The sequence below is a fragment of the Lutjanus erythropterus genome, chromosome 17 (assembly GCF_056507025.1).
Source record: "Lutjanus erythropterus isolate fLutEry1 chromosome 17, fLutEry1.hap2, whole genome shotgun sequence".
In the NCBI taxonomy this organism is placed as follows: Eukaryota; Metazoa; Chordata; class Actinopteri; order Lutjaniformes; family Lutjanidae; genus Lutjanus; species Lutjanus erythropterus.
The window spans coordinates 14,651,091-14,672,279 of record NC_139333.1 but is presented as its reverse complement, the minus strand read 5'-3'; the positions used below and the strand labels follow the sequence as shown (position 1 = coordinate 14,672,279).

The following is a 21,189-nucleotide window of genomic DNA, read 5'->3' as shown; positions in this document are numbered from 1 at the left end:
ACAAGGATGGTGGCAGGCAGCAGTTAATCATTTCCTCTCTTGTCGCTTCACTTGGTTCTTTTAGATGAAAACACGTTCACACAATAATGACCTCTCTGGAGCGTCTGTTATGTGCCCATTTCTCTCTCTCTGAGTCACAAATTCATTGATGTATACACACCAGAGTCACCTATACACACCTCTAGTCCATGGACAGATGTTACGAAGTCACACAAAATCTCAGGTTATTGAGATCATTTATAAACATACAGTACAATAATAAAAAGAAACTCTAATTGTATATTGAATGTATTTGACCCACTTTGATTGGACTATCTTCTAAATCCCTAATAACAGACTTGAATTACCTTTTACAGCCAAATATATTTTAACTCTTCTAGCAAAAAAAGAAATATAAAAGTCAGAACAAAAATGATTCTTAAACATATGACAAAATGAGCTTTTAATGTCCCCTCGATGTCAAACCCAGGACGCACTTGTGGGTCTTGATGCTAAGGGTCGACTTGATGTTTACTTAAATTTCACAGTAGTCACTTATTAACCAGTGGGTAAGCCAAAAGATGATGGATTTTACGGATCCACACACAAGTCTTGAAAATAACGCCTGCTAAGCTTTTCATCATTCATTACAGTCTTCTGAGTGCCACTTTTAGGAAAGAGGGTAAGGTGCCTCTACTAATTTATTTCTTTTGCGATTTTAATTGTGAATTTCAGACATATTTGTTGTTTTTGAGTAGCCTAACAAATTTAATGGAATCAACTAATGTTTTCTCATTAACTTAATATAAATATTCAAGTTTTATTTATTCAAGTTAATACAACTTCAAATTAGTAGTATTTATTTTCAGAACACATCAGAACTTACAAGTTCTTCTAACTTGAAGTCTTTTGACTTGAAATGATGATTTGAATGAATGCACAGTACAGAGTCAATCAACTCAATAAAATAAGTTTCTAAAGAAACACAATCAGCATATGAGCAGACTTCCCAGCATGCATTGTTTAAAGAAAGTATGATGAAAACTTGCTATATGTTTCTAATACACTTTATGATAAGTCATGCTTTAGAAAATGTGAAGGGAAATCAAACTTGTCTGTTATGTTCGTCTGTGTGTTGATTCAACTTAATGTCTTAAGCTTATTGAACTTGTTTTCTCAAGTACATCAAATTTAATATCAAGTTTATTTGACTGGAAAAGTTTCTTTGTTTTGAATCATTATAAAAATACCTCAACTTGCGTTTTCAAATTCACTCAATTTAAAATTTTAAGGCAGCCCAGATACAAACTTTTATAAGACAAAACAAATATATATAGAGAGTTTTTTTACAGTGCAGACATCTTATTCAAATGGTCCTGACTTAAACTGAGTAATCTCCTTAAAATGTTTTGTTTTTGCTTTGTTTTAAAAAAAGAAATATGTTTTCTATAACCTCATGATGTTTGCTCTCGTCAAATTCACTGACATAACTATAAACCCTGCTGCCTTTCCTTCTCCACGTCCAACAGGTTCTGATATTAAAGGACATCATGTGTCCCTGAGCTGACCATCGATGATGTCTTTCTGACATGCCTGATCATTGTATTTCTAGTGAACACACGTCAGACACAGTTCCTTCAGTGAACTTCAACACATACGTACATAAACCAACGCTTCAAATCACTGACACCCAACCCACAAGCTGAGCCGTTAACATACAAACACACACTTTTCCTGGGATGATGATGTGCTCTCGTCTGCGTCCGTCACTGCCTCACCTCTTGTCGCTGAGGCTGATGGGTACTGCGGCCTCCAGGACGGTGGCGGTCAAGCAGCCCAACCATCTCTCATCGACTCTGGCCTTCGAGGACCCCAGCGCCTTCAAGGTGAAGAGTTGGGCTGAGCTGCTCCGAGCTCTGGGTGTCTTCCGCCTCTGCTCCTTCCCCGTGCTGGTGAACAACTGTGGGAAGGTAAGACTTGAGTGTGCCACTCATGACATGATAACTGAAGAAAAATTACTTCATTAAGACTGATCACTGTAAAAAAAAAATCATACAGGAATTTGGTGCAATCAACTCTTCTTTACTCATTAATTTAACATAAATATACAAGTTTTATTTGTTGAAGCTAATTAAACTTAAATTTGCTAGTATTTATTTTTTAGAACACTTCAGAACTTATAAATATGAGTTCTTCTAACTTGACTTGACTTAATTTTTGACTTAAAATGACGAGTTGAAACTTGATCAGCATATTAGAGGAGTTGCCAGCAAGCACTGTTTGACATTTAAAAATCTCTTGAGAGCCTTCTTTTATGGTTTGAAGAAAACATATATGAAGAGTATTATATATGAGTATTTATATATCAACAGAAATCCCATTATTTCAAGGCCACTGCCCTCACTAGATTTTGAGTTCTCAATCAAACTTAAACTCTTAAATTTTGAAATCAACTGGACATAATGTTGCTGATTTATAATCTTTAGTTGAGATTATTTTCTTTTTTTCTTTAGATAAACTTGAATGTTTGAGTACTGATCACAGTGAGCTGTGAACCCGATTTGTCATTATTTGGCTGCTTGAAAATTAAATGATTGCAATTAGTTTTAATTTACAGTGATGAGTGAATTGAGAAAGAAAGAGATCTTAACACATGACAAAAATCTGCAAAGCAGGATTGAAGGTGAGAACGTGACCGTGTGACACGCTGCTTCTGTGTTGCCTCATTAATCTTCATCCTCCTCTCCATCATCACTCTTCTGTCTGCTTCACCACCTTCGTCTTTCAGCTGATGTCGATAGCACGCACCCTGCTGGGGAGGAGGGGTTTTTCCTTGTTGCTTCGGCCGACTGTGTATGCCCAGTTTGTGGCCGGAGAGAAGGAGAGTGAGATCTCTCAATCCATGGAGAAGATGAGTCTGCTGGGCCTGAGGCCCATGCTGGCGGTGCCCATCGAGGAGGACCTGGGAGAAAGCACCGGGTATGACATATTGCAACATATTAAAGCTGGGTCAGGCAGTTTATTTGGCAATAAAATCCTTTGGCAAATACTGGAGGTGCAATAAGCAATTCTGGGAAAAGATAGTTTATTGTTGAGTATGGTTGTGTTTGGGAATGAGACTCAACAATCAACTGTCTTACAGCCCATGACTGGCCAAAGTCTCTCATCACAGGCCAGATTTTCTAAAGAAAGAAGAAAAGAAAACAGAGCCAAGGGGAGGAACAGAAGTCTACTTTTCTCTCAGACCATTTGAATTACATTACGCTTAAAAGTTATTATGGAACTTTTCCCAGTGGTGCCAAAAAACAAACAAACAAACAAACAAAAACTGCCTACTCCATCTTTAATGTGGTTAAAAACGCCCTCCTGGGATTTATTTGCACGTGCCACATTTATGGTGTTGAAATAAAGACAGGCACAGAACAGGCTGTAAAATGATCATATGTTGCCTATATCATATATTGACCATGTGACAGACTGTTGGTTTAATTTCCACTTGTCTTCACTTTGTGCTCACAGAGTCTGGTCATGTCTTGGTTGCTGCTTGATATTAGCAGTTATTACAGAAATGGAATATTATTGCAAACCATGTGTGCTGGTTTATGAAGTCTCTCTTTTAAGAAGTTTGAATTGTGGATGCTACGTCAGTGCTGAGTAATGATGCAAAGATAGACTGATAACAATGCAAGTATAGCCTTATAGCATGTTGCTTCTTGTCACCACCAGAGAGAAGCGATACGACGACAACATGGAGGCCATGTTGGAATGTGTGCGAATGTCCCACAGTAACGCCTGGAGCAAAGACCCCATGATGCAACTGAAGATAACGGCTCTGCTCAGCCCGGAGCTGTGTGTAAGACAGCATTTTACATCTCATCGCCATTCATGTCTTCAGGAAAATACCCTCCAAGCTAACATATTTAATGTAAATTACATGATATTATGAAAAGAATGTCAAGACATTTCAATTTCAAATACATAAAAAAAAGAGAAGAGGGCCTTTAACATTTTATCTTTTAGGAAAAACAATGTTGCTGTCCAGGATATTTTATTTACTTTCTGCATAATTTGGTAATAAGGAATCCCACTTGTGAAACTTCCAGGTTTCTGAGGTCAACTGTGACACACTGAGTGTTGGATCTGGGCCAAATATGAGCTGAATGTAGTTCAAATTCATGGGAAAAAAGATAAGAGCACACATTTTAGTGTTTGATGTGTCCACAGCTGTTGTAGCCGAATGTCTCCCTCAGTACTTCCCAGTGTGTCTCTCAGAAGTGTGTCTCTCCCAGCGTGTCGTTCTGACTGAGTCTGTGCTGCATTTATCAAGGTGAAAATCACAACCCTCATCGCACGACAACCATACGACCTCAATCTTCTTGTCAAAGCTATGGATGGAGAGGTACATCTACACTACACCAAAATAACCCCGTTTGTCAGACATTTTCCTTTTCCACAGTTCACACATACACGTACAGTGTTGATGAAGGTGATTCTGGTAAATGAAATGTCCTTTGCTTCAAACTTTCAGACAATCAGCTTTCCTGGTTTAGATCAAAGTGAAGCTGCCCATTTCCTCTGTGGCCTGCGCAGACTCAACAAAATAGCAGAGGTACAGATGTGAATTTATATTACGTGTAAAATGGTATCAAATTGATTTTGTTTTGGAATTCTGAGTCGCTAAAATCATTGTGACTATTTTTAAGCTCCACTGACTGGGTTGCACCGACAAAGATTAATCTAAGATTAGTTCTTATAAGTGTCTAAGCAAAACCAGGTTTAAAATGAAGCCAAGCTTTAAAACTGATCTCTGTTTGGTATAGCCAAGTTTATTGATGTAAACTGAATTGAAGTAGGTTAATTAAATAATAATAATAATAATAATAACAACAACAACAATAATAACACAGTAATAGAGTTTAATCAATATACTTGCTTACCTTGATTTTAAAAAAGAGAAAGGGAAAACTCTTAACTTTCGGTTGCTCTGTATTTCTTTAAAAAAAAATGCTGTATTGTTTGCTAGCTAGCTAAAATATAAAAATAGAAGTTATATTGTTTGCTACATAGACACTGATTAATTAATCATTCTGTTTTCTATATAGTTTGTTGGGTAAAAAGTTAACAACACATGACCTTTCTTAATTTTAAACTGGTTGAAAAGTTCAGTGCAACATAATTCGAAGTTAAACTATGACTTAATCAGATTCAAAAAATAATCTTTGTTGATGTGTCCCAGCCACTGTGTTTGTTTTAATGCAGTAAAGTTACAAATGTAGGCTAATATAAAGACTGATTGTGTTTTTTAGGCAAGTGTGGACAAAGTTCGAGTCCTGGTTGATGCAGAGTACACCTACATGAACCCCGCCCTTTCTCTTGTCACCATGGCAATGATGAAGAAGTTTAACAAAGATGGTGCCTGGATTTGGAACACATATCAGTGTTACCTGAAGGCAAATATCTTCAATTGCACTGACTACCATAGCCTATGTGGGTATTTTCCTGCAAAGAGACATAATCAAATAGTCCCCTCTCTTGTCTGTCTGTCTTGTCTATCAGGAGTCCAGGTGTCTCCTGTTAGAAGCTCTGCGTCTGTCCAAAGATGAGGGTTTCTGTCTGGGAGTGAAGCTGGTCCGAGGAGCCTACATGGACAAAGAGAGGAAGCTGGCAGAGAAAGAGGGTCGTCAGGACCCCATCCACCGCTGCTGGGAGGAAACCAATGACAGGTCAGGAGAGGAGGCAACAGGCATCAGTCACAACCTGGCAACCTACAAACTACATGAAACTGAACTTACTGATTCATTTTTACCAGTGCACCTGAATTTTAAAACCTATCTGGATTAAAATCAAGCGTGTAAGTTTTGTGATGGGTGAAGGCCGCTGCATGTAATAAACACATCCACCTTGAAAACACACAGATCAATTTTTGACCATGAACTTGACTACAACACATGTCATCTGTTAACTTGTGTTTGTGCAGTTATAATGGCTCACTGGATGTGATGCTCGAAGTCATATCCCAGCAACCTGAGCGCTACAGGATCATAGTCGCCTCTCACAACGAAGAGTCAGTGAGACGAGCCGCCACACGGTTAGTGACTGACAATCACATAAACTTGGTCTCATTTATACTTTACTTTGTTTTTTTTTTAATCTACTGTAAAACTTTTAAACCTCAGTTAAAGTTTCTAAAAGGACCTTTAATATTTTGCTGATTATGGAAGCCCTTGTGGATAAAACATAATAACCTCAAAATATAAAATCATTAAAAATAAAATTACCCCTGTTTCTATTTAGCCGGCTTACATGCCACTCATTGTAACTTTGCCCGGAAAAGATATAAACACAGGCTTGTTTTGTCTGATTTCAAGGCAACTCTGACCCGTTGGCAGGCATTAATAAAGAAATATTACACGAGAGGGAGTGCTGCTGCACTGAATATCAGCACTGCTGTGATTCAGTTGTAGGCATGAGGCTGCTCGTGTGATATTGCTTTGTTATTGCCTGCCACGGGTCTCCACCAGCCTCCAGGCGTATAAGACTGTGCAGATAAAGGACTGTGCAGGTACAGCCACCAACCACACGCTTCTAGTGGGTCATAGGTGATGATTTAGAGGGATTATGTTTATATGAGTTGATACATTGTCTTTGTAGGAAAATCCTGCAGGATGCTTTTAAACTGTATACTGAGGGGCATAGGAGTGCAATACTAAATCAGGGTACCCAGGTATTATTGCCATGATCATGAAGCTATTGTGTGTATCTTCTTAAGGATGGAAGAGCTGGGGATACACAGAGATGGAGGCTCAGTGTGTTTTGGTCAGCTGCTGGGCATGTGTGATCACGTCTCCCTCACACTGGGTGAGCTGTGCCTCAACACCTTTCATTACCCATCTTTGTCTTAATGATTATGTTCACTTTTTTTTTTTTTCATTTTCCCTCTAACATGTCATCGTGCCATTTCTCCATTCCCCTCTCCTCTTCTTTCCAGCTAAGGAGGGTTATGCTGTCTACAAGTCGGTGCCGTATGGCTCAGTGGACGACACGCTGCCCTACCTGGTGCGTCGCGCTCAGGAGAATCGCACTGTGCTGCAGGGGATCCGCAAAGAGAGGGACCTCCTGAGGAAAGAGTTCTACAGGAGACTGAGGCTGAGGAGAGGCAGCTCATAGGCTGCAACGGGAGAGAAAAGGCACTGGTGTGAATTAGTGTAAACTCTGGTGCTAAACCACTGACCACTCAAGTCAAAAATACACAATTACTTTCTTACCTGTTATGCTATTTATACATCTGGATTGTTTTGGTGTGAGTTGCTGAGTTTTTAAAGATATCAGCCATGGAGATGTCTGCCATCTTTGACACTTCGAGCACCACAAGCGGAGCACCATCCAGTTCTGTTATATCTGAGAGAAGGCAGAATCTCTACAGTAGCTGTCTGCAAGACTCTGCAACTCAAACCAAAACAATCTAATGTAATCTAGACACATTTTTGATTTTTGGGTGAACTGTCCCTTTAGGGCTCCCGGTCAGGAAATTATGTCAAATGAGAAAGCCACATAGGAACACTAATGGTCAAATGAACAGGAGAGAAGTTCAAACCCATTGCATGTATCGTTGTTAAGTTTGTAACACTGAAGAGTTGTGAAAATTGTAATATTGCTGCTGTATGTTAAATCTGTCAGTATGTTTGTTTTATAGTACACCCATTCCTGAAAACTTTGACAAATTTCTAAACTTGCTCTGAGACAGAAAACACCCTTGCCCCATCATTGACAAGGCAATATTAAACTAGTTAATAAGCTGGTTAAGCTGCTCTGAAGCAACAGCTAATTAGTAACAAGAGATAATGACAGTGGTGGTAACAGGTCACTCTCAATCACGTCTGGCTGATCTGACCTATTTACCTTCTGTGGAGGTTTGATATCAGAAAAATACATCACTATATAAGTTAAAAAAAAAAATGGTTCACACAAGGACTCAGAGTGCCTTGGATTGTTTGTAATTGTCCATTTGTTAATGAAGAAAACTTTATTTTTGTTCATGAACCAAAGATGCACTCATTTGTTTTTTTCGAGTTGCCTGAAAAAAACAGCTCCTTTAGATTGTATTTCATTAAACTTCTGACAGATATTACTCTGAATTGTTTCTGTGCTGTCCATTACAGTCAGAATCAGGATGTGATCCTCGGGGAGCAGTTCTGGGTTTTCCTTTGCACAGAAAACCAGAGGTATTAAGTTTATGCAAGACCCATTTCGAAGTGATACCCCACTGTTTTATCTGCATCTTAAATAGTGTGATTTGTTAAAGAAGCCTGTCTTTTGATACTTGAAAATTCTGCAATTTACTCAGTGGTTTTTAATCCGGGGACCAACAGGGGTCATTGAGTCAGCTGTAAGGGTCCCCAGCAGGAGGAGGTTGGAACAAGGGAAGAAATAGGGTCGGCCCTTTTGACCGACTGTAATTTATGATGACCCTAGTCTGATAAATGATTGACTAATAAGACTTGATTATCCTCAAATTTACTGCAAAAATTAAAGAAAAATACTCAGAGGGGATTCTTTACACAAAATCCTCTCAAATTGGGGGTTTGAGGTTTTTAATGTGCATCTATTGAGGGATCCTTGATATGAAAAAGTTTGGAAAGTCCAGTTAATGCACAAATACAGTTGTATTTTCTTTTTAGGACTCAGATTTTCTCATACTTGCTACACCAATTAAATTCAACCAGCCTGCCTGTGCTAAGTACACAGGCAGAGGATGAATGAAGGATGAATTGCGTCCTGTAGCATTAGCTATAGGAGGTGGAAAATCCAACACAAACCTCTTTAGACCACTCACAATCCATAATCCAGATTAAAATCAAGCTCTCACAGTTGAGAGTTCAGTGTGGATGAGGTTGGCTTTACATGTTTTGTTTTTGTGTCATGATTTTCTTTATTGTCTTTATATCAGCACAAATAAAAGTGTCAAAGAAAACCCGAAACACACTTTTTATTATTGTTTATTTGAATTTAAGTGTACTGCAAGTCAACAATACTCGACATGTCTGTTGCCTGACTGTACTGCCACAGGCCAGCCACACTGCACCGCCTTTATCATACAACTTTCTTTTAGCAATAATAACCTTAAAACTCTTCATGTTTATCCAAAGAAGTTGGCCGCACTGAAGTATCACACTATGCAGTTGCAGTGAGAAGAGCTGCGATAACTTTCAGCTGATTATGCAGGATCAGTGAAAAGCAGTTTTGAGTCAAATGAAGGAGAACAGCAAACAGCCGAGTGCCGAGCACAGAAACCCAGGTGATGGTTGTTGTTATGGAATGAAGACTAGCTCAGGTGGCGAGACTGAAATCCACACGTTCTGAGCTCAGTAGTTGCCTTGGTTTTGATTTCTGTAGCCGCCTCGCTGGTAGCCGCCCTGTTTCTGCTGGTAACCACCTTTCTGATCTGTGAACATGCAAAGGAAAACATGATTATTAGAAGTGAAACAATTAGATGGTAAGTTGTCCAGTATTAAATTAATTGGCAACTTTTTTGATAAACAACTAATTGTCCAAATCCTCTGATTTCAGTTTCTCAAATGTGAATATTTTCTGGTTTCTTTAGTCCTGAATAGGAAACTGATGTGTGGAGACGTTGCCTTGAGCTTTAGGGAACATTTGTCACTATTTTCTGATATTATATGGACCAAACTATTAATTACTTTACATTAATAACGATTAATAGAGAAAATGATCAACAGATTTATCGTGTGTCCACATGTCAGCATTTAATTTCACCTAACATTCTTTTAATGGTTTAAACATAATTTCACATGCATACAAAGCTGACATGCTTCTTCAAAACAGCTTGTTTGATGGGGGGTGTATAACAATCACTTTAGAAGTGGACAATCTGACATTCACACCTACTTCATGCAGTGGTTGTACAGCAGTGACTGTGAACTCCTTTCATTTTTCACACAAACTATTTGTCACTTTTCATATGAACAACTGAGTGCAACACTTTGAATACCTTCAAGAAGAAACTATGAAAATGTGCTTGTTATCCCTGTAGTTGAACAGGCTTCCTACAGTTTCAATAAATGTAAGACTTTTTAAGACCTTAAGACCATTATGAATTTAATTTAAGAGCTATTTCACATCATTTTTGGCAAAGGCTTAGGCAATGTCAGAATCAGGGAGAATGGTTTAAAACCTGTCATCACTGCACAACAGTTGCAAGAACTAACATTGTTCATGCAGAGTGGGTCCATGTTTGTTTCACTTTGTAACTGTTTGAGCATGATCTAAACAAACTTTAATGCCACTTTATAAAAGTAACAATTTCAATTTTTAAGACCTGTCAAAATCATATTTAAGATATTTTAAGTCACTATAAGGTCTGAAATTCAGATTATTGGATTTTAGACTTGTGGAAACCCTGTTTGATATCATGTCTCCCGCCTCTCTATGACAACCACCTTTTAGTTTAGCCACTCAGAACAACTATCAACACTTGATTTCCAAAGTGGTTATACAACATGATGTGCAAACTAGGTCTGTTTGAGCATAACATGCCCTCTATCTGTAACCTGACATTCTGAAGCATTACAAGTTGGTTACTGATTAAATGCAAACAGGCTCAGTCAGTAACATAGCTAAAAGCAGTAAAGAATTAAGAGCAAGCAGCCTCTGTAGACGATGAGAGGCATATCAGCGTGGGAAGGTCATCATTTGGTCAGATTTTTTTGGAGCCAAAGTGTAACTTCAGTATGGCTGAACATACCTCTCTGGTAGGACTGCTTCTGTTGGTAGCCACCTTTCTGATCTGTAATGCAAAGAACAACCAGTTATTATTTCTAAAAAAAAGCACCAGTAAACCTTTAACAGCAATAGAGAGGAGGAGTTTTACAAAATACAGACTTTATAGCCAAGTGCTTTAATGTGACTTATGTTCACTGATAAACAGGGTGGATCTGAACAGCATACAAACAAACAGTATATGGAATATATGGCATCGAGCGTGTTGTCTAAACCCACCTCTGTTGAAGTAACCTCCATAGACACCCTGTTTGAGGTCGAAGACACGCTCGTTATTCTCCACCAAGCTGCCCAGTTTCTCAGCCAGCTGCAGGGCCATGTTCTGCAGGGAGGTGGGCTCTGTGCGGTGCATCACCACCGTCTGTGTGGGCTGATCCAGTGATGCCTGTTGGAAAGAGAACATTTAGAACACTCCAACTGGGAAAAAAAACACAAATGAAAACTAAATATGTTCATTTCAAGATGAATCAGAAATCCCATTAGTGACACTGCGTCGCATCCACAATGATCACGTTTACATGCACACTAATTTTTCAGTTTTATTTGGAATATGACAATATTCTGAATTTGATACAGGTTGTGTTAACAGCAGATTCTGTTTGGATATTCTGAATGGAGGACTTTACTATTAAGACATGTGGGATATGTAGAAATTATTCAGGTTTTAGGAGCATTCTTTTGACATGTATACAACGCACTCAGAATGTGTGTCCCAATTAGGGTTTTAAAAGCAGTTTGCAACAGCGACCCCTCTTGAATGTTTGCAATTGGTTTGTTGTAGTTGGTTTGTTTACAATGCATAGAGCTGATTCTAAAGCTAAGGTAGAGGTATGCACATTTTCAAACATACAACTCTGACCTTTTCAAGATGTGGGTGGAAAAAACTGGAGAGGGAGGGCGTGTTTGTACTGTCCAACAAGTCCAACAGAAAACTTCAGAATCAGCACAAAAACTTGAATATTTTGTGCATGTAAACGTACTCACTGATTACAATTCCCTCTAACAAAAGAGTGAGACCATGAAACTCACCATCAGCTCCTCATTAATAATCATCTTGCTGATGATGCTGTGAACTGTGGGGATCTCCAACTGAAACATCTCGGACAGTGTCTCCATGCTGGAGGAAAGACACAACAACTTTAAAAACAGGTTTTGCACAGTAAAAATTCTCATTTGAGATAAAATTGACTTTCAACTTTGCTTGATATTATGTAGCTTGCATACAGCAGGGCTTTAGCAGTGACTGCTGCTAGCACTGTTAAAATGTGGCATCTTGTGTTTACCTGATGGAGTCGTACACACTGCTGTATGTGAAAAGGTAAGTCCTCAGTGACTCCTCCTGTATTTTCCTATAATAAACGAAACAATCAGAAAAACACACTGATTTTTTTGTTCATAACAACTGCACTGTTGGGTTAAATTAATGCATGACCTGAAATAATGTCCAACATATAAATTGATAAAAAGCACCAATTTATACAGCAAAAACAAACCTAAGTTTTAATAACTCAAATTATTAAGAGATAACTTGTTCAACAATGTCATCTAACTGAATAAAAATTTGAGAATAAATTTAATGAGGGACGTTGATGGTGCATTACTAACCTGACGAGCATCTCGCGTACTCGCTGCGTCTCAGGAAACAGGTCCCAAACTTTACTGTTCATCTTCTCATTGATGATGAATGAGTGGCAGGTACGCCAGTCTCCCATCTTCATGGCCTTACTGGCTGCCACCACATGCTCCCTCATGCTCTCAGGGGGACCTAGAGGACAAAGGGAGAGCTACAGTTAACCTTTTCTGGTTTCTCTGTAGATTTAAACACCCTGCTGTCAAGAGCTGTCAGGTGACATGTTCCGTACCCAGCAGTGGCTGTCTCTCTCCCACCCTGAGCTGGTGGTGGAACTGCTTGCTGATCATCCTGCGGCGGGCATCAAACTCATGGGCAGCCATGTAAGGGATCTCCAGCAGCATGGCAGACACCAGGTACACACATTCCAGCAGCTCCAGGTTGATGTGCATGTGGAATGGCACCTGTGAAGAAGGTCAAATCAATGTTAGGATAATGTCATTAGGTTCTGTACAACTTGACATTAAGTCAGTCAGTCAGTCCCAATTAATAACGGTTTACTGCGTTATCATTCTGCGCAATATCTATTCCACCATCCTGTGAATCTTTCCTGCTTGTATCCTGTGCAATTAGTAATTTTACAGGGCAATATTACTTATATTTTACCTTAATATAATGCTGCAATATAGTTATGTACAATTATCCATGTATCTTTATGAATGAAAGTTCTACTTTTGATCCTTGGGCTGCTGTAATGAGCAAATGTTCTCCACTACGGGGGAAATAAATAATCTTATCTCAAAGTTATCAAAATTCATCCTGAGACAGACATGAATCTGAAGAACATTTCATGTCAATCTAAGACATTTCAATCAAAACTGCATGCCAAACTCATGGTGATGCTAGTGGTAAGACACAACCTCAGGGGCCAGTATTTCAAAATATTTAATCAGTTTTAATTTTAACCACATAATTTCCAGATAGGATCTGTGTTGCTTTACAATGTAAGCATTGAATAAAAGGATTAAATATGAACTATGAGTCCTACTTGCCACTACATCCACTTTGAATCCACCTTTTCCAGTGGTATCAGGATTATCCTCATTTTTAGCATCAAAACTATCCTGATCTCCACCCCGGAGTTTTGACACACCCCAAAACATCTGATCTAGAGTCTGGGTTGGATTGGACAGTCCATCCAGTAGTTGTGAAGATATTGCAGTCTGGAGGAAGTGCTGGGGTGACCAGCAGGCCAACACATGTACAGTTTGCCCATGAAAACACAGCAGAAAAAGTTTCACAAGTTACTGTATCTTGCTTACCAACCACTGGGTAAAGTGAAAGGAGAGTCTGCTGGATTAAATCGGAGCAGAAAGAGCCTATCAGGCTGTGGAGCACACTGTGCTCTGTCTTGGTTACAAAATGTGGATAAAATACGTTTTCAATCCCTTTTTGCTGGGCATTAGGCTTGCATTTATGAAAAAAATAGACTTGAAGTCTAAATAAAGCTCATGCTCAAGCTCAAGCTCTTTCAGCTCATGTTTATGCTCATCACATGCAGTTGGGACACAAGACTACCAGAGCTGGTGCAGACACACGGATACAAATGAAAGCCATCTTGTTGCATGAGATGTGTGAGTGAAAAACGCATCTTCTGTCACATCACACCAATGTTTCTCATTTATTTAGCAAAGGTAGATCACCTCCAGCAGTTGTGAAATAACATGGATCTTGTTGACCTTCTATGTAGTACTTACTTGTCTCCTCTTTTCAATTTTCTCCTGTTCGGCATTCCTCTCCTGCATGTTCCTCATGAGCAAACCCTGACCCAGGAGCTCCTTGGCACGGCCAGAGGACTGGATGTCCAACAGGGCATTGTGGGCATCTTTAATCATGCCCTGCCTGAACGCACAAATTCCAAGCTGCACCATGGTTCTGTTGTACAGGATCTAGAAGAGAGAAAGCAGGTAGTAATTATTTCTACTGGTTCTATTTATACAAGTTTCATTTATTAAAGTTTGACAAAAACAACTTTCAAATAATGAATCCTGAAATGCATCAAAGGGCACGAGTAATGAGAGAGTTCATTTCTTTTGGTTCATTGTTGTTCTCTTGTGTAGCTGTGTGCGTGTCCGCCTACCTGTACAGGTGGGTCAGCATGCTGGATGTTGTCCTGCAGGTGACTCATCAGCATCAGGTCGCGGGCCTGGTACCAGCGTGAGTGCAGAGCGTGGTGGTAGATGTGACAGAGGATGGCACAGGTACGGATACGGTCAGTGCGATCCTTTGCATAGATGAACTTGCAAAGACGGTCCATGATCACGGCGCTGTCCTCTCCTTCGCTCTCCTCCTGGTCCTGCTCAGACTGAATGGCAGACAGAGAAACACAACTCAGCACATCACATTCACTATTCAAGCTCATGGCAACACACTGTATTCACATAAACACGCTCACATCCACATACACTTCCACTTTATACCCAACTATTTGCTTTTGTCATACTAAAGATCTGCTGATGTGCATCATGAAAAGAAATTCGGCTCTCTTTCTTGCTGATAGATTTAAGTGTTTTTCTCACCTTGGTCTCTCCCTGGAGGCCCAGGCTGCGCCGGTGGGCCTTGTAGTCAAACTTGTAGTAGGTGTGCATGATCCTGCGCAGGTAGATACGGCAGATCTCCTCTGTGCTGCCCTTGTTTTCCATGTAGTTGAGCAGCCGGTCGATGATGCCACAAACCCGTCCCTCATCTTTCAGATTGTCAACATATTCTGGAGGAGGAGTGTAGAAGAAAGCAATGAGCCACAGACTCAGCAACACACCTCAGGCATTCTTACGATAGTGCAATTTTTCCACTTCTGCATGATGGACTTGGGCGATTAGCCTAATATATCTGCAAGTCCATTGCAGGTTGTTTATTTTTGGGGAGTGATTTTTGTCATTTTATTTTCCTAATTTATAGGCCTGCTTCCAAAGAAGGAGCAAGAGACGCTGTTCAGAGACAGACTTTAATTCAACAGCACATTATACACCAACTGAACTGAAGAATGAGTGGGAGGAGCACAGCCTGTAGAGACAGAATACTTTCAAATCTAACTCAGTCAATTAAGGATATATTTTGACCAAACAAGATGAAGACTAACCAAGATGGTTTTGGTGAGTTTCATTATGGAGTTATTTTTTCTGTTTAATAAGTTAAATAAGTATACGAATATTTCCTTTCCTAACAAAGTGTAAGTTTTATTTGTTCATTTACTGGATGTAGCAAACATATTTATCACCCACTGCTGGGCTGTCAGAGGCTGGAAAGAAAAATTCTGAAATGACAATACAAATAAATACAATTCTCACCTTGCGAGTGGGGATCAGTGTTCTGCATAATCTTGGTAAACTCTTCATCCATCCTCTCTACCAGCGTTAAGATGCAGCCACGCACCCTGAATGGCTGAAAAACACACAGTAAAGCAATAAGTATTTTTTATTGTGTTGCCATCCTCTATCTGGGTATAGAAGGCACAACCACAAATTATGCAGCTTATGGAGAAGATAAACTATTTCCATGTATATTAAACATACACAAATAATACATACAAATCTCATCATACAGCACAGAAGATACAAGCAGAGACACAAAGACACGGTTGCAGGAATTCAGTTTTGGGATGGTCTACCCATCGAACAGGACAAGCTGCCACCCAAAAACAGAAGATGGGCTACCTGATCTGTGCTGCCCAGATTCTCACTGTCCTCTGCAATGTTCTCCCCGATGAAGATGTTGCTGTTTTCAAAAAGGAGGTCCAGCAGCTCGTCTATACAGTCCAGACACTTCTTCCACATATCGGACTAAAGGGAAACAAAGTCAGAATGAATTTAAATAAAAAAAAATCTTTGACAGTTAAAATATATCTTGCTGTATTTAACCATATTTCTGCTGATACAGAATCTGATCACTTGTGGCATCAAATATCATGAGGAATTTCAGTGGGTCTTTTATATCAACATATGAATATGTAAATTGGGTCTTTATTTTCTTTTGTTCAAACCCTCTAGATTAATTTTTCAAACACTGAATTTTAACAGAGACTGTAACATTTTCAACAAACTGTGGCACCCACCCTCATGAAGGCTGCCAAGTTGGGGTTGTAGTCATACAGGGAGGCAATGATGTTGAACTTGATCTTGACCATGATACCTTGGCCCAGGTTATTCTCGGTAGCGATGGCTGCCAGAGCGTGGAGCAGTTCAATCTGGGCAGCCCTGTCAGAGGAAGCAAAAAACATGAAGTAGTGGAAATAAGCTCAAATAAATTCTAATTACTATGTAAGACAACAATGACTGTACATAATAAAACAACTGCTGAGGAATTTAGCTGTTCTTCACTGGATTTGATTGGTTAATTAATGATTACATAATGATGATAATTAATGATCACATAAATGTCCATTAAGTCATGTTCAAAACCATTCAGATATTTTCTGCACTAATTAACATTAATAGAAGTGTTACAAATGCAAAGCCTTTTCTACATCCTCTGTTGCAGTTTACAACACTTGCAAGGAAAACAATTACAGATATGTGGTAAATAAGAGGTTCCTTCTAAACTGCTGCATTTCCATTAAACATTTCTTTATGTGACTTGTTTAATGGATTCAATTTTACATTAACTGACATGTGTTACTGATTTTTAAAAAATTGTTATCAATGCTTGTTTTTTATATGTGCAGTGATATTTTATATTTATATTTATTTATATGTATGAAGAGGTAATACCTGTCTGTGCCCTTTTTCCCTCTTGCTTGCAGAATCTCATTCAACTTCTTCACCACCACCGGTACATTGATCTCTGTGCCTTTGGCAAACATCTTGGGCTTTTCCTAATGGATTGAATACATGACATGACCACATTATGCATCAGTTTCTTTTGACTTTGACTGCTGAAGTGAACTATCTATAGGTCTAGCTTGTTGCAGTAAATCTAGAAAGACTTTTACCTTGACCATAGGAGCGCCTCCCTTCACCTTCTCCCAGCCTCCTTCAACCTCTTCTCCTCCCTCCTCCTCAGCCTCCTCCTCTAGCCGCTCTTTCTTCTTGGGCTTCTTCTTCTTCCCAAGCCTCTTCTCGGTTTTCTCGCTATCTGGTCCCGTCCTGTGGATAGACGCACAGTGTGTGGTGGTAAATATACATGATACCATAAGAGGGAAAGCAACTGCTTGACCTTCTTCAACTTACAATACAATATGATTCACAATAGGCAAAAGCAAAAGAAAAGAGCAAAGCAAATTTGAAAAAAGGCAATGAGCTAAAATTTTTAGTGACATGAATTAAAATCAAAATGATACATTATCTGTGAAAGTAAATCCATGAAAAACATCTGTGACATTTCCCTTTGTGCTTTAGTATCACATATATTTTCTGTTGTAAACCAAAAACAAAAAAATGAGGAGAGGGAGACTCACTTTTTGAGGAAGTGGATGGCCAGGGAAGCGCTCTTTCCCTCCCCTTCATCAGAGCTCTCACTGCCACTGTCAACAGTGTCTGAGCCCCAGTCTTCGTCATCAACGTCATCATCACTAGAAGAGGACTCATCCTGTCAAAGGGAGAAAAACTCCAGCACATTAGCTCAAGCATCCACTCACAAAGTAGTTCATGAGTACAAGAATAAGGTCTTTTACAACAGTTTTCTTTTAGTTCTCTCAGTAGTTCATTCTTGTAGTGGAATAACAGCCTCTTACCCCAGATCCTTTGGCAGTCTTGAGAAACTTGCTGGCATCTGAGGAAGCCTCTGGCTTTTTCTTTAAGAAAGACTTGGCTGTCACTCCCTCATCTCCTCCCTCTTCGTCACTGTCAGAAGACGAGCCTTGTAGAGCAAAAATTAGGACAAATTTTAGAGAAGACTCATGTACTTGTTCAATGTCACTGCCATTAACATACATGTGATCTTACAAACAATTTGATTTTCATGTCTGCAGACTTTAGCACAAAAACAAAAGCTGTAACTATGTAACTATTTCCACAATCTGTATATTTAATTATACTCTTTATTTGTGATCATATACTTGTATAATTAATGTTTGTCAATTATGCAATGATGTATGTGTGCTACAGGACGGGCCACCTTATTCCTGTACTACAAAAGGTCTCAAACCCATTTCTTCTGAAAACACATTTGACCCATCTAGGCTGGTGTTGGGCTGAACAGTGTGTAGCTTGTTTATCTTCTTGCACATGCATTATGTTGAGTTCACGTGATTGGATATAAACAGATGTATAAGCAGCAAGCTTACCAGAGTCTCCTTGCTCCTTCTCCTCCTCTTCATCTGCAGACTCCTGTGGGTTCTAACAGAGAGACAGAAGAGATTGAAAATGCAAATTTTCCTTTGTTTATCCAGGCAGAACTTCCCAATCCATTTTCATAGATAGACTAATTCATACAGACACATCACAGTCTGATTTGTTGGTCACTGAGCAGCTCAACTGGCACCTTTGTGGTAGTAATGCTATTACATACAGAGTCATGTTAAAGATCTTACTTCCTACTGTTGACTTCAATCTAGAAGTTTAGTTAATATCTCTTAACGAGCAAATTTTCTGCATGTTTTAAAGCACAGGGCCACTGAGAGATAACTAACCTCCTTGTATGCAGCGATTTCTGTTTCGTAGTCTCTGTTGTACTTGCGGATCTTCTGACGGAGTGTGCTGAGGGCTTTTGCGTTGTTTTTGTTCATCTTCTTCTTGCCCTCTTTGTCCTCCCAAAGCTGAAAAGAAAATAATACTAATTTGTAATGAACTGGAAAAGTCTGGACTGGGAAATTAAACATGTCAGACAGCATATTTTTGGAACTGCAGTTTGGCTTCTGACCTGGTTCAGGTAGTCCTCCAGGTCAGCAAGCAGACGAATATAGAAAGGGGGAACCCCCTCTTTGTCCACTATATTCTTGCTTTTGAGGAAGGCTCGACATAACTGCTCGAATTCCTCCAGACATTTGGCCATGTCACGAATCTTCATAGCATTGCGGATAGTCTTGATGAGATTGGTCAACTCCTCAAACCTAAGAGTTATGAGTGAACACAAAGCAACACAAAAAGTGATGAGACAATGAGCGCAGTTTTAAAGACATGCTTTAAAAACCAGAAAAGGAAAAAGAAAAAGAGGCCACACCAACCTTTTGTCTTTGGCGCTGCGCACCACTCTCTTAGTGTCCTCCTCATCATCACTGAGAAGCAAAGACCTGTAAAAACATTTAGGATATGTGAGATCACAACTTGAAGTGGAATCTGAGTTCTGATAATAGGTTTTAATATAAGTTGCACTGACTGCTTGAAAGTTGTTCCCGGTGCTTTAGGGGTGATCTCATCGGCGGATGAGGACTCCTCTGACTCGCTGTCAGACCCGGTAGCGAAGAAACGAGACATTGCTGAAGCAAGCTGTCACTCTGTAAAGAAGACAAAGTTATACACATGAGGAAAGTGATTACAACTTCTGTCTACATGTGTGCTATATGAGAGGTGAACATTTAATTTGATTTGATTGAACAGTTTCACTTCCTATTATTGATCAGATATGAGTAAAACCTAAATTTTAGAATAATCAATTCATGCATTGTAAAATTTGTACAAAGTTAACAGTATATGACTTTTAGAGTGGAAAAACAATCAAATTTGCAGATATATTACCTATGTATAAAACTTCCCATGGTCTTTTAATTTTCCAAAACTATGAAACAGTGGTTGTGTCATTGTTTTGCAACTTGCCCGTGTTTATGAGCCTATGTACAGTATGTTTTCTTTGTTCATTATAATCTATGGTAATGTCATTATTTTGACATTTGTCCTTGTGTGTGTAAATCTGTATTCTTTGATGTTTTCACACGCCATCAGTCTGGCCATTGACGTTTTGTCAAGCTAGCTAACGTTAGCCAATGTCACTATGCAACAACCAGCCAACAACAAACTGACGCTAGCTTTGGATGCCACCTTGACGACTTTGAGAGCTCCAGCAAACATTGTTTATAGTTTAATTTAGCATAGTATGTAGCACTGGCAAGCTCTGGCGAATGATGCCGTGTTCCAGCCAAAAGTTAACGGGGCTGCGTGGAGACGTTGATAACGTTAGCAACCTGCGTCTGTACGTGCTATGTAACGGCAACCTTCATGAAGCTAATACTGTCTAGCTTTGACAGATGGATTACAAGTCGACAATAAAACTTATCAATAAACGGTTAAAGCTACAAGTCTCACAGAGCATATTTATACAGAATGCACGTAACGTACAGGGACCATAGCTTTCCAGTTAGCAAGCTAACGCTGAATTTTATTTGCCAATACAAGGCGAATGCCAACTTAACGTGGCGCGAGGTTGTGGCTAAGCTAACGCTAACACCAGGCCTCCCCGCATGCGTAGCCGGTAAATACACTTGGCTAAAACGATGAATAAGCACTCACAGTTCAGTGAAATATTCAGACAGACTCACCTACGTGCTTGTGAAAGGCTTCTTGTGGTGTGTCTGATCGCTTTGAATGGTTATAAAATCCAGTTTTACGGTAACACCGGCCTCAAAAAAAGGCGTGCAACAGCCTTGCCGGGCACTTGCGTCAGGAAAGGAAGTGAGGCGTAGATCAACAAAGCATAGGGATGGTGCGCACCAGATCTACATACTCACAATAAAGACAAGGTATGTCGCCACCTAGCGGGTGCAAATTCACCAAACATGAAACAGTACACCTGTTATGTGAGAGGGCCTATTAACAAGACAAATTTGTAACACATAAGATGTTTTAATAAAACACAAAGCACAATGAACTCTTCAGACTCAGCATATTTATTTCATATAACTCAGATGTATGCTT

The 21,189-nt window shown here is 39.4% G+C and overlaps 2 protein-coding genes across 3 annotated transcripts; one reads left to right on the top strand and one right to left on the bottom strand.

Annotated features, from left to right (window-relative positions):
- Window positions 1-544: 544 nt before the first annotated feature.
- prodh2 (proline dehydrogenase 2) lies at window positions 545-8,539 on the top strand. The gene is made up of 11 exons (XM_084740352.1): window positions 545-661; window positions 1,509-1,949; window positions 2,768-2,958; window positions 3,706-3,832; window positions 4,307-4,378; window positions 4,508-4,588; window positions 5,286-5,429; window positions 5,536-5,702; window positions 5,957-6,067; window positions 6,749-6,837; window positions 6,968-8,539. The coding sequence occupies exons 2-11, from the start codon at window positions 1,719-1,721 to the stop codon at window positions 7,144-7,146; spliced, it is 1,392 nt and encodes a 463-aa protein (XP_084596478.1). The 5' UTR covers window positions 545-661; window positions 1,509-1,718; the 3' UTR covers window positions 7,147-8,539.
- Window positions 8,540-8,959: 420 nt separating this feature from the next.
- eif3c (eukaryotic translation initiation factor 3, subunit C) lies at window positions 8,960-20,962 on the bottom strand. Of its 2 annotated transcripts, none has more exons than XM_084740350.1 (23): window positions 20,814-20,962; window positions 19,658-19,775; window positions 19,506-19,571; window positions 19,202-19,391; window positions 18,972-19,097; window positions 18,627-18,678; window positions 18,075-18,199; window positions 17,799-17,929; window positions 17,334-17,487; window positions 17,113-17,216; window positions 16,458-16,599; window positions 16,060-16,185; window positions 15,694-15,787; window positions 14,926-15,113; window positions 14,487-14,711; window positions 14,104-14,295; window positions 12,639-12,810; window positions 12,382-12,541; window positions 12,060-12,125; window positions 11,806-11,893; window positions 10,996-11,161; window positions 10,742-10,783; window positions 8,960-9,421 (listed from the first exon to the last, which is right to left on the bottom strand). In XM_084740350.1, exons 2-23 carry the CDS (start codon window positions 19,753-19,755, stop codon window positions 9,342-9,344), a joined length of 2,787 nt encoding a protein of 928 aa, XP_084596476.1. In that variant the 5' UTR covers window positions 19,756-19,775; window positions 20,814-20,962; the 3' UTR covers window positions 8,960-9,341. The 2 variants fall into 2 exon arrangements, with proteins under 2 accessions (XP_084596476.1, XP_084596477.1); XM_084740351.1 differs by having other exon boundaries at window positions 20,818-20,956.
- Window positions 20,963-21,189: the final 227 nt, after the last annotated feature.

Excerpts from the sequence above, each read along its gene's own strand:
- prodh2 (XM_084740352.1), top strand. The coding sequence starts at position 1,719 with ATGATGATGTGCTCTCGTCTGCGTCCGTCACTGCCTCACCTCTTGTCG. Across the intron at positions 3,833-4,306 it reads TGCTCAGCCCGGAGCTGTGT|GTGAAAATCACAACCCTCAT; the intron begins GTAAGACAGCAT and ends GCATTTATCAAG. Across the intron at positions 5,430-5,535 it reads CATATCAGTGTTACCTGAAG|GAGTCCAGGTGTCTCCTGTT; the intron begins GCAAATATCTTC and ends CTTGTCTATCAG.
- eif3c (XM_084740350.1), bottom strand. The coding sequence starts at position 19,755 with ATGTCTCGTTTCTTCGCTACCGGGTCTGACAGCGAGTCAGAGGAGTCC. Across the intron at positions 19,098-19,201 it reads TGGAGGACTACCTGAACCAG|CTTTGGGAGGACAAAGAGGG; the intron begins GTCAGAAGCCAA and ends TTTTCTTTTCAG. Across the intron at positions 12,811-14,103 it reads AAATTGAAAAGAGGAGACAA|GTGCCATTCCACATGCACAT; the intron begins GTAAGTACTACA and ends CCTTCTTCACAG.